This window comes from Microcebus murinus, chromosome 1, assembly GCF_040939455.1.
Source record: "Microcebus murinus isolate Inina chromosome 1, M.murinus_Inina_mat1.0, whole genome shotgun sequence".
Classification (NCBI taxonomy): Eukaryota; Metazoa; Chordata; class Mammalia; order Primates; family Cheirogaleidae; genus Microcebus; species Microcebus murinus.
The window spans coordinates 126179492-126192422 of record NC_134104.1 but is presented as its reverse complement, the minus strand read 5'-3'; the positions used below and the strand labels follow the sequence as shown (position 1 = coordinate 126192422).

Sequence of the window (12931 nt, the reverse complement as noted above, 5' to 3'; positions counted from 1 at the left end):
ACCACCTCCGTCGAAATATAACGAAACCAGTTTTACCACTGGCTACTTGATACAAGAGTTCAGTTCCTACAGCGTATTTCTGGTCGCAAAAACATCAGCAAACTTTTAAAGAAAGACCAAGACACTTTTGATATTAAACATTGAAATAAATGTAAGCTATATGTATATTTAGGGAAGATTAATAAAAACGAGTAAGATCGTTATTTACCCAGTTATGACAGTTCAGGGTTGCAGGTGGCCGAAGCCTATCCCGGCAGCTCAGGACGCAGGCGGGAACCCACCCTGGACTGGACGCTACCCCATTGCAGGGCGCACTCACACTCACCCCCACGTCACTAGTGCTGGGACAGTGTAGACACGGCAGTTAACCTAATGTGCACATCTTTGGGATGTGGGAGGAGACCTGAGCACCTGGAGAAAACCCACACAGACACGGGGAGAATGTGTAAACTCCATGCAGACAGCGGCCCCTGCCTGGAAGCTAGTTTTTTTCTCATCAATGTTATGACTCAGTGATATAGAACAAAATGGCCTTGGACCTAGTGTACAAAGTCTTGAGACTTTGTCGTAGAAATCCATATACCACGAGGGTCAGCTCTCATGCTGTCATACTCAAGTAGGAAAACAACTTAAAATCCTGGTAACTAGCTGCCTCTGACTCATGATAAACTCCTTCTGGATTTGGTGTGTATGAGTTTCGTTAGCACTTTTGAATTCTTGGAGATCCTTTGTTGTCTTCCTTTATCAAAAATACTTCTAAATATATGAAATATTTTATTAATGCTCTGGGTTCAGTTTCTAGCTGGTTGCTTTTAATATTTGAGTACCCACTACTAAATCTGAGCAGCAGGGGACCTGATGTTTCTTACAAAGCCCTCTTGATGAATCTTAGCCTGCGTCTTGTCTTCTCTGACAAAATGGAGTGGCGAGATGAGCAATAATGCCATCTTCTGGGTTTGATCAATGGGTGCCGTCAGTGGGAATTATCCAGGCAATCTCTTTCCAAACACCTAGACACTGAATTTTTTTACTGTACAATGTTGTGTTTGTGTATAGGTCACTGACTACGTGTGACCCTTTGAAATGACAAGCAAACCAATAACAACTCACTGCTTTCTCTGTCCCCGTTGTCATGGCAGTCTGCGACTTTACCATCATTTGTGGTCTGGTGGCCTACATCGTAAGAATGCATTTGATGAGGCACCTGTTGCTTTGCCAATTACTCCCTGATGGACCTGCAGAATGCTTGCTTTTATATAAGCTTGAAGAAGTTCTTTTAGTCTGAGATTCCCCTGTGTGTTCATCCATGATTCAATTAAAGTATTAAGAATAGTGTTTTAGAACTCTCACAACTCAATAGCAAAAACCCAAAATAACCTGAATTTTTACATGGGCAAAGGACATGAATAGACATTTCTCCAAAGAAGGTATAAAGATGGCCCACAGGTATATGAAAGGGTAACTTGTTGACATCGCTAATCATCAGGGAGTTGCAAATCAAAACCGCAATGAGCTATCACCTCACACCTGTTAGGATGGCTACTATCAAAAAGATAAGAGAGAAATGCTGGTGAGGATGTGGAGAGAAGGCGACCCTTGCACAGTGTTGATGGGAATGTAAAGTAGTACAGCCATTATGGAAAACAGTACGGAGTTTCCTCAAAAATTAACAATAGAACTACAATATAATTCATCAATCCCACTAGTGGGTATATAGCCAAAGGAAATGAAATCAGTATGTTGAAGAAATACTGTCACTTCCATGTTCTTTGCAGCATTTTTCACAATAGCTACATGTGGAAAGAACCTAAGTTTCCATCAACAGATGAACAGATAGAGAAAAAAAAAGTGGTGTATATTCACAATGGAATATTATTCAGTCTTGAAAAGAAGGTGATCCTCCATTTGTGACAACATGGCTGAGCCCAGAGGACATTATGCTAAGTGAAGTAAGCCAGACACAGAAAGAAAAATATTGCATGATCTCACTTCTATGTGAAATAAAAAAAAAAAAATCCACAGAAACAGAGAGTAGAACAGTGGCTTGGGGGCCAGAGAGATGGGAAGATGTAGGACAAAGGGTACAAAGTTGCAGTTGTGTAGGATGAGTAAATGTAGAGATTTAATGTACAACATGAGGACTATAGTTAATAATACTGCATACTGGAAATTTGCTAAGACAGTACTCCTTTTAGGTACTCCTACCACACAAAAAAAGAAAGGTAACTGTGAGATGGTATGTCAATTTGCTTGATTGTAGCAATCACTTCGCTAAGCATGTGTATATCAAAGCAACATGTTGTATACCTTAAATACCCACAATAAAAAGTTAAAATTTAAAAAAGTATAGTGTTTTATGAAAGCATACTGGTGGTTGCTGGGGAGAGGGAAATGGGGAGTAACTGTTTAGTGGATATGGAGCTTCCTTTTGGGGTGAAGATGTTTGAATACTAGATGGAATTGATGGTTACACAACATTATGAATGTACAAAATGCCACTGACTTGTCCACTTTAAAATGGTTAGTTTTGTGTTATGGGAATTTCACTTTAAATTAAAAAAAAAATACTTTAATGAGTGTGGTCTCCTGAGCCTGGAAATGTTTCTGGTTGTTTTTGTTTGTTTGTTTGTTTGTTTTTAATTTTCAGAAACATGAATTGGTTTAATCAGAAAGTGACAGAAATCTAAATTTTAAAAGCCCTAAAATAAAAGTTTTAACTCGTCCCACAGATTTAGAAATGATACATACAGAAGACATGGGCCGAAAATATTATTTAAAAGGTTGAATTCCTATTTCTTACCTGTATAAATGAAAAGCCCCACATTGAAAAGTGATTGATTTTAGTGTTTTGCTAAATTGGATCTACTGCAAAGCCCAGGCAGATTGATGTTATAGCAATAGCAGTCTTGAAGGAACTTAAAAAAAGAAAAAAAGAAAAGAAAAAAGAGACAAGCTTTGGTTGAGGGGTGTTACTGTGAGCTTCACCTGTGAGGAGATTACCCGAGGGAGCTGGTGTCTCTCTGTCGCACTCCTTCGTATTGACAGATCCATTAGCGGATGTAATTAGAAAAGCAAAGTCGGACTCTGAATAATTAGGTTAAAGTCACAAATGATTGCTGGTCAAAATAATGGAAGCTGTTGCAGTTCAGCCTGCTATTTCCTGCTTTATGGAGCCGAGTGTAGCGCGCAGTTGCTGTATGCAATGGCTTCTTTCTTGTGTTGGATGCTGGTGCTTTCCCAGTAATAAAGTTTGAAATGGCGAAGGCATGGCTTTGGCTCTCCTGCAGCCGAATTAAGGGCTTCGTTTCCAGGGAATGGATAGGGCTGCAGAATGTTTTTGCTAAACAGAACATAGTCATAGCAAAAACCAAATTTACTTTATCCCAGGAGTGTTCAGAAATGTGTGGTTTTGTGGATTATGTTTCTCTCCTGTGCTTTCATAACTTTCATTTTTTTTTTTTTTACTCTTGGAATAATGGTTTGTTTATTTATATGGAGTTATTTTCTGAGAGAAAAACAAAGCATTTCTTTCAAAAAACCTTGGGACTCCAGTGCCACTCAAAATACCTTTTCATAATAGTCTCTATATTTTGATTTTAGAAAAAAGCCTGTTATGAGTCAGGAGAAAAAAATTAGATTTCCAAAAGATTTAAAATATAATCATGTGGTTCTAAACTCTTTGTTCATCTTAATGCCAATATAGAAGAGGGGGGAATTTAGGAAATAGTGTCCCTGAAGCCATTGATGGAAATCAGGGGAGTGTGGGAATGGGCGGAGCTGCAGGCGGGTCAGTGCTAACGACTGTGGCCCAGTGTGCCCAGGCCGGGGCGGGAAGGAGCATGGGGTGTACATGCCCCACATTTGTCAAAGGCCCCACCTAGGCTCCACAGCCTGACAGGTCTTGGCTTTGGCCTCACAGGGTTGAAAATAAAACTGCAAGAACTTGCCAGTTTAAAATATTAGGAGAATTAACATTTCTGACTTCTTGCAAGTAAGAATTAGAAGTTCTGGCACCACTGGGCCCACAGGCCCCTCGGCAGTCACGAGGCTAGGAGGTCAAAGCACTGTCCCCGTGGATGGGGTGGGGCTTCAGTGTTCATGGCTCTTTCCCTGGCTGTGTTTACTCTATCTACCTGGCCACCTGGGGCCCCGGTTCCTGGCCTTGGGATTAGCACCGGGCCTTCCAACACGCCAAGAGATGAGACGCAGCCCCTGCCAGGTGGGGAGGAGCCCCAGAGAACTGTCCTGTGTACTTTGTCCTGTGACCAAGCCCCATCGTGGGGTGAAGGGGCAGCCTCGTGGGAGCATAGCGGGCATCCAGGCTGACCGAGGTTTGCAGTCTGACCTCTGTAGATGAAGACTAGGTAATGTGACAGATTAGAAAGTGGAGAGAAAAGTGTGATGGGCCCTAGCTCTGAGCAGGCTGGGTGTTTCCTCCCGCAGAAGGGTAGCCATGGCTAAGACAGCCGCATCAACGTCTCTCATCTCCAGAATATGACGTTGTAATTAGAAATTTTAACCCATGATGAGGTGTGGCTCATGTGGTTCAGTCCTAAAGTGGAGTCCTGGTCAAAGGCCAGAAAGCCAGAGTAACTTCAGAATAACTCACACCGTGTCCTTGTGGCTGTCCTCTGGGATGAAGGGGACCCATTGTCCCCAGCGATCCTCCTTAAAGCATCCCTTTTTTCCCACCATCGTGCAGGCAGCTCTTCCCCTGAACTCCCCTGGGAGGCTCTCCATGTTTCTGGGAGTGATTAGAACAGCGAAATCCCCCCACTTAGTGCCTGGGCTGGCGGAACGCTGGGACCTTGGGCAGCAGTGTCTTCTTGCTTCTCTTTCATCCCCCCCCACCCCCATGTGTGGTGAGTCCTTATTCCCACGTGGGCTCTGCTCTTGGGTAACTTTCAGTTCACATTGAAAACACTTATTGTATTATCTGGTGTCACTTTTTAGTTAGAAACTGGTACCTTAGCCTCCAAATTGAAAGAATAAAATTACTGCCTTCTAAAGTTTGAAGCTCCTTTTGCAATTGCCTGTCCAGAGTCCTCATTTTGTAAATCAGGGACCCAAGAGATGGGGAGGAACTTATATGGCTCGCCCAAGGTTATGTAATTTGTAAACGAAATCAGGCAACTATTACAAAACAAAATAGTAGAGAGGTTACACTGGTGGGCAGGGTGAGAAACAGGCTACAACTGGTATGTCCCTCCAAACAGATAAATCATCGCTTTGTTTATTTTTCTAGTAATAACATTAGGCGATTGGTCACTTCATAAGAACTAGATTTTTTTTTGTTTTTGTATTTTTAAGGTTAAGGTTCAAATAGAATCATGAAATTAAGGCCTTTAATCATATTTACAATAGGAGCCTGTTTTGTTTTTTATTGCTTTGAGAGTGTTGAGATTCATTTTTATTTGTTTTTTTAACCACGAAGCTAAACTTATTTTGACAGCATGCATGCCAAAAATTAAAGCCATAAAATTGCTTAGTTTTGACAGGAGATACAAGCTTTAGATTTTAAGATAAAAATTTTAAAGGTAATATGTTTTATTCAGGAAGCATTCAACTGTGAAGCAGTTGATTTGTATTTCTCGTGTACTGATTTGGAGTGTGGAGGTTAAGGGGTGTGGGTGGTGATGGAGAACAGTCTAGTGGCCCTAGCACTATATTGTCGTCACCATCCCAAGATGACCAGCCCCCTGGCCAGGCACCTGTCCACCACTGCCAGGGCCGCTGACCGTACTTGCTTTGGGCTCTGTGGGTTACACACATCAGCCCATCTGATCCTCATGAGCACTCTGTGAAGGAAGACAGGCTGCTGTGTTATCTCCGCTTTATACCAGGAAACTGCATGCTCACATGCCTGAGGGTAACAGCCAGTGAGGAGCGCAGCTGATATTAGAATCCTGTCTTCTAAACACATTGACTGCTTTTATTTTTTTTTTATTCTAGTACGACGATGCATAAGAGGAAACCTATCTTATATAAATTATCCAAATTGTAGTAAAGGCTTATTTTATTATAGCAGGAAGAGTTTGAAAAACTTAATATTGAACTGTAGAGGCTGGCTGAGTGTGAGGTCTCATATTTGATGACTCGCAGATGATCTTTGGATACAGTTTGATCAAAGAAGAAGGGATCTCGGTGCCGCATAGGATTTTTAGGTTTGATCGATAATGTGCAATTGCCCTCCTACCAAAAGTCCATTCAGTTTTTCAACTAAAACATGCATTGTCTCTGCCACATGTGGTTTCACCCTTTTGGTTCAGTAGCTCCGTTGTCTCTTGACAGCTAAGGAAGCCTGCGCCTGCTTCTGGTTTCCATAAAGCCCACGCCTAGCAACTGCAGGGCCTGGGACTAGAGCACAAAGGGAGACCTTGGGCCCGAATTAAGGTGAGGGGAATGAGGCAACATTTTAAATAAAGACAAGCTCAGTAACAGTGCTGAGTGAGCCATATTAGAGCTTGAAGCGAAAGGAAAAATCAATAATACTGATCTTGGTTTCATTGAAAAAATTTGATGCTATGTTCATCATGAGTATTTTTGCTTTATTTTTTATTTTTTAACATTGCATTAAATATTTATCTTGATCTCTGAATTTTTGGTGCTCCCTTAAATTTTGCAGCAGTGGTGAGTGTCTCCTTACTCCCCTCACCCTCGTCTCACCCCTGCCTTGGGCCCAGGGTGAAGGCACCGCCCACCCTCCCTGCAGACCGGGGAGAAGCCTGAGCAGCTTCGAGAGCCAGCCCGGGATTGGCAGGGCAGGGAGCTCCAGGGCCTGGGCTGTGTGAGGTTGGGTGCGGGTCCCTGGTGGGCACATGTGCTTGGCTCAGATCCCTTGCACGTGGAGAGGGGAGTGATTGGAGGAGGCCGAAGCAGAGCTCTGCAGAGCTGGTGAATCTCCAAGAGGGGTTGTGGAGACACAGATGGCTCAGATTCTGACTTGGTGAGTCTGGGGTAGGGCCCAAGATTCTCCATTTCTGACGAGTTCCCAGGTGCTGCTGCTGCTGGCCCATGGTGCTGGATCAGAACCCTTGCTCTGAAGCTCAGGGTGCAGAGTCCGAGTTCTTCTTGCCTGGGTCTTAGGAGCTGCTGTGAGACCCCTTGACAGGTTTCCGTACCGGGGGAACTCAGAGGGGCTCAGCATTCTTTACTAGACTTGACTTTGGATTTGTCTATCTAGCAGCATATCCAGAATGAACCTTTCAAAGGAAAGAGTGCATATTTTCTGCTCTCCTGGCCAGTCTTTTATTTGTCACCATTATTAATGGCGCTTTAGGATTCCAGGATGCTGAATGCTTGCTTTAGAGTGAATCATTGCTATAGATTTGTTTTTTTCCTGTAAATTTCTTGTGTGATGTATGGAATTGAGAGCTACAGTTCTGATGTTATGTGGTATTTATCGTTAAGTACCCCTAGATTTTGTTTATAAATTTGTTTTAAAAAATAACAAATTATTTTTTAAAAAATACATTAATAACTTTTAAATATATATACAGAAGAAAATAAAAATGTCTCATAAATCCTCCATCCAAACAATCCCTGTTGAAGGCAATAGTATTGAAAGTATAAAATAAGGATGACCTTTCCACCCTTTCCTCCCTTCTCTAGTCCCTCTCTTCAGTTTTGATGTTTTTGTGATTTCTTCCAGAAAAAATATTTTTATTTATGTCTATGTCTGTCCATCCTTCCAACTTTTTTTAAATGCAAGAGTGACCATACCATTAACACTGTTAGGCATTTTTTCTTTTTTTAACTTAGCAATGTGTCTTGGGCAGATTTCTTTATCAGGACTTAACAGATTTACTTTAATCTTCTTAATGGTTCATAGGATTCATCATAGGGATGTCCGAGTATTTAGTCTTCCAGTGAAGAAGTCTTTGGTTCCAAGAACAACCTTTTAGTAAATATCTTTCTCCATATATCTTGAAAGACAGTTATGAGTCCAGCCACCAGAATAATACCAGTAGCAAGGTTGCTGGACAAAGGGTGTGTGTGTTTTTATAATTGAAGGCAAACACTCCCTGCCCTCCAGAAAGGTTTCTCCTAACAACTGTGATGGGAGTGCCTGTTTACCCAACACCCTGGCCCACAAATGGATATTATAGAAGTTAAAAAAAGAAAATCTATTATTCTTGTAGCAATAAAATATAAAATAACTAGGAATAAGCTTAATAAATTTGTAATATCTATGTGAAGCAAACTTTAATATGCTCCCAAGGGACCCAAAAGAAGAATAAATCAAAGTTATGCCATGTTCTTCTTGGTGATGAACTTGCAGCATGGTGAAAATATTCTCCCTTAGTTAAGCCATACTTTGAACATGAGCCAATAAAAATATTAAGACAATTTTTGGGAGAAAGGGAAATTTGATGAGCTGCTTTTTGAAGATCATTTAGAAAAACAAATTAGGCAGGAAGATTCAAAAAATAGACAGGAATATTGGAAGATTCAGGAAATAGCCTAACCCAATATTAAAGCATAATATGACTAAAATTGTTCAAAGAGGTATGTAAGATCAATGGATCACAGTCATAAACTTAAATATATTCAGAAGTGGAATATATGATAAAGGTGACATCTCAAATGAATGAGGAAAAATGGATAAACCTCGGGGGAAATGTTGAATTCACCCTGCATACTTTACATGGGGATAAATTCCAAATATATGAAAGATTTACATGCAAAAATGAAATAAGTATGACAAGAAGTCACAGGAGAATTGTTTTTTATAATCCCAGGTCTTGCTGCCATGACATATAACTTAGAAGCCATTGAAAGTAAGATTGATAAATTCAACTTCATATCAAAAATTCTTCATGGTAAAACCACCTTATGCAAAGTCCAAAGGCACACAAATTGAGGGAAGATATTTGCAACCGGTATCACAAATAAGAACTGAATTTCCTAATATATAAAGAGTTTTTACAAACCAATAGAAAAAAGGAGTAGAAACCCAATAGAAAACTATACAAAGATTATGCACAATTCACAGAAAAGGAAACACAGCGTTAAATATTGTAATGTTTAATTATAAAAATACAAATTACATAATAAGAGAAATAGAAATTACCACCTCACAGGGATCACTTTTTTTAACCATGAAAATAGCCAAGGCATGGGAAGAGAAACACCTTTATGTATCACTAATGGTAGGTAAGTTAGTTATGTTTATTTGAAAAATTACAATGCATATATCTTTAATCCCATAATTCCACATGTAAGAATTTATCTTTTATATGTATTATATGTGCACATGTGAAATACATGTAGGAATGACATTTTTCCTTAAAGCATTATAACAGCAAAAGTTTTCATAATCTATGGTGTGTCACAAAATGGATCTGTAAAAAAGAACAAGGAAGAGCTCTGTGTACTGCTATGGAATGGTCTCTGAGAAAGAGTAAAAGTGTTAATTGATAAAAATTGATAAAAATTGATAAAAAGCCAGGTATATAATCTTACACTGCCATTTGTGTAAAAGGGGAGGGAGAGGTATAGGCCTATTTATGTGAGTATGAATTCACTGATTGTTAACGCATACACAAAAAAATAAATAAAGTTGATTGCCTCTAGAGGAAAAAACCTAGGAGCCTGAGGGGCTAGGGCTGGGATGTAGATTTTTCTCTGAATATACATTTCTCCCTTTTTTCTTTTTAACCTTTTTTGCCCTTCTTAAAAATAAGTAAATTTAAAATCCAAATTTAAAAATAATTCAATAGGTAAAAAATTACCTTTCTTGATTTGTGTAGTTCTAGTGTTAAGTTAATGTGAGTGTCTTTTCAAATATTGATTAACCTTTTACATTTTTAAGGCAATTTTCTGTTCATACATTTTGTCTGATTTTCTGTTTTTTGAGGGGGGAGGGAGTAGCTTCTTTGCAAATTGAGGAAATTAGCTCTTTGTCTTAAGTGTCACAGAAATTTTGTTCCAGTTTGTCTTTTGACTTTGTTTACGCTGCTTTTTGCCACCTGGCATTTTTATATCTTATTTACATGTGGTCCTTTTCTTCTTCTTTCCCTCTTCTCTCCTCCCCTTTCTTTTTCTCTTTCTTTCTTTCTTTCTTTCTTTCTTTCTTTCTTTCTTTCTTTCTTTCTTTCTTTCTTTCTTTCTTTCCTTCCTTCCTTCCTTCCTTCCTTCCTTCCTTCCTTCCTTCCTTCCTTCCTTCCTTCTTTCTTTCTTTGTTTCTTTCTTTCTTTCGAGGGGGTAGAAATGACTTTTTGATTGTGATCACTGAGAAGACTGACTCTAGATTGAAGACATTCAATTATTTATGCCCTTGGATGAGTTGGAAAATGACCGTCCGCTTATAAAGTCTCTTTGTAGACAGTAAAGATGGGAACACATACATATTTAGCAAGAGATGACCTAGAGGCCCCTCCCCTAGCGCAAAGAAGAGGGACCTGGGTGGGGTTCGAGGGTGGTTTTGATGGGTCTCTGATGAGCCTCTCCTCTCTCCTCTGCAGCCGAGCTCCCGCGGTCCTCAGCGGTGCGGCTGGCCTCCCTGCGCGACCTGCCCGCCCAGCTCCTGGAGCTGTACCAGCAGGGCTTTTCGCTGGCGGCCCTGCACCCCTTCGTGCAGCCCACTTACCAGCAGGAGAAGACGCCCCTCCAGCACATCTTTAGAGCCATCCTGATCAAGAAAACCGACAGGTAAGGCCTCCGTGGATGAATGGTCAGCATCACGCAGTGGCTAAGGTGTGTCGGATGGAGGATGGGGTGGGGGGAGGATGGGGGGGAGGGTGGAGGTTAAAATTTGCATGCTGTTCTCAGGGCCTCTGTCCTCTGACAGCTACAGCAAAATATTAGACAACCAGAGAGAAGCTTCCTAATGTCTCTCGATGAAAAGCAAATGCCATGTCCAACTACAAGTAGAGAGTTCTATTTTACATCCTTTCTCTTCTTTAGTTTATTGGATTAAACTCAGCTGGAAAAACACCTCCTTGGAAAAAAAATGTGCTCCCAGAATAATGCAGCTAGTAAAAGTAACTTTTTGACTTTGGCCAGAAAGCTCAGCAATTTTCTTAAAGGTTGTATGCAAACTTAATGTCTTTTCCCAAATTCTAGAAGCACTTTAAAATTTTGAACCCACCATAAATTCTGTCAATCAGAAAACCCCATCCAAATCAAATGCTATAATTGGTTTGGTCATGATAAAGATTTTTGAGGCTTTCCTAGTTGAATGCTTACTACTACTATATTTCGATTGGGCCTACTTAGGAAAAGAGAGGTGGGGTTGGTCTTTCAAAAGAAGCAATATTATTATTATTAAGACAGGTTTCACTCTGTTGCCCAGGCTAGCGTGCAATGGTATTATCATAGCTCATTGCAACCTCCATCTCCTGGGCTCAAGTGATCCTCCTGCCTCAGCCTCCCCAGCTCTCCCATAGCTGGGACTACAGGTGTGTGCAACCACACCTGACTGATCTTTCTATTTTTTTTTTTTTTTGTAGAGATGGGGTCTTCCTCTTGCTCAGGCTGGTCTCGAACTCCTGATGTCCCCCAAAGTGCTAGGATTATAGGTGTGAGCCACCATGCCCAGCCTGAAGCAATATAGTTAAAATAATTTTTTAAAACAATGAGAATGGGATGGAGAAGTGCAATATGTTTTTGCTGCTTTCATAAAAATAAACATTAAAATGAAGTCTGGGAAAGGAAATCCGATTTGTCTTTTGGCCAACTATCATAGAAGGAATAACAACATGTGCCACATTTGAAAGAGAGGAAAAGAGCGCAGGGCGACTGCTCCTCTTTCTCTTTTTAGAAGTCACTTTGCAGGAAGACAAAGTGTTAGGCTGGTGTGCTCACAAGGGACAGCTGTGGGGCATGAGGTTGCGTGACTGAGACTGACTTTTCTTTCCTTTATTTCTTCATGGTTGGTCAAACGCTGGGGCTCTTAGTCTGCGTTGACATGCATTAGAATTTGAAGTGAAAGGTGGCGCGTGTCTTTGCTCAAGTCCAGAATTAACATGGTTTTGGTAGGGTGAAACTTTTCTCAGTGTCTGCCTTTTATGCATATTGTTTCTCTGTGTTGATTGGCTGTGGGTCAGTATCTGGGCCAGTCCCAAGAGGAAACTGTTGCTGTGGTGCTTTTAAGTTACAACCGGCACGTAGGATATACGTTACGATGGTAGCTCACATTTATTGAGCACTCACTGCATACCAGGCTTTGTACACAGTGCCAATGATAAGTATCATTTTATCCTTAGCATCAGCCTGTGAAATAAGTGTTATGTTTATTTCCATGTTAAAGGTGAGGAAACTGAGGCACAGACGTTGGGTTGTCAAGGTCACACAGATGGCAGCGAGCAGAGCTTTGACTTGGTCTCAGGAAGGCTGACTCCATTGCTTGTATTTTTAACCCTGGCATGAAGCACTTGCTGTGTTCTGTAGCCACAGTTCTTTGGAGAGCCCTTTTATGAAAAAAAGTGGAGGAGAGGGTATCTTTGATCTTAGTTGAGGTAGTACTTTCACTGCTCAACCTTTCCACATTTTACCTCTCAACAGTCTTCCAATAAGTCAGAATTTCAAAAAGAAAAAAAAATAAAACTGACTTACCATGTGCTGTCTAAATGGCATAAGGCATCCACCGGGCTCCCGTGCTTCTATTCTGCAGATTGTTCTTTTGGTCTTTGTGTTTAGAGGAGGCCAGGCCACTTGGGTCAGATCACAAAACATCTGAGCACAGGGCTTGACATGAACTTGACTCAAAAAGTGAAGATATGCCTTTTTTCTCCCCCTGCTATGGAACAACTCTTCTCAAACTTAAATGTGTCTATGAATCCTGCAGGGATGTTGTTAAAGAGCGGAGTCTGATTGGGCAGGTGTCGGGGAAGGCCTGGGACTCTGCATTTTTAACATTTTCCTGCCTGAGGCAGACACTGCTATTTCGTGGACCACACTTTGAGTAACAAGGGTGTAGAGGACCTAA

At 40.9% G+C, this 12931-nt stretch overlaps 1 protein-coding gene across 2 annotated transcripts in view; it reads left to right on the top strand.

The window, feature by feature from the left end:
- RFTN1 (raftlin, lipid raft linker 1) overlaps nt 1–12931 on the top strand; it is a 199097-nt gene that overhangs the window by 70566 nt on the left and 115600 nt on the right. For both annotated transcript variants that reach the window (XM_012766959.3, XM_012766960.3), the window contains exon 3: nt 10467–10653. In XM_012766959.3, the coding sequence (XP_012622413.2) occupies nt 10467–10653 (187 nt within the window). The remainder of the gene's footprint in view (nt 1–10466; nt 10654–12931) is intronic.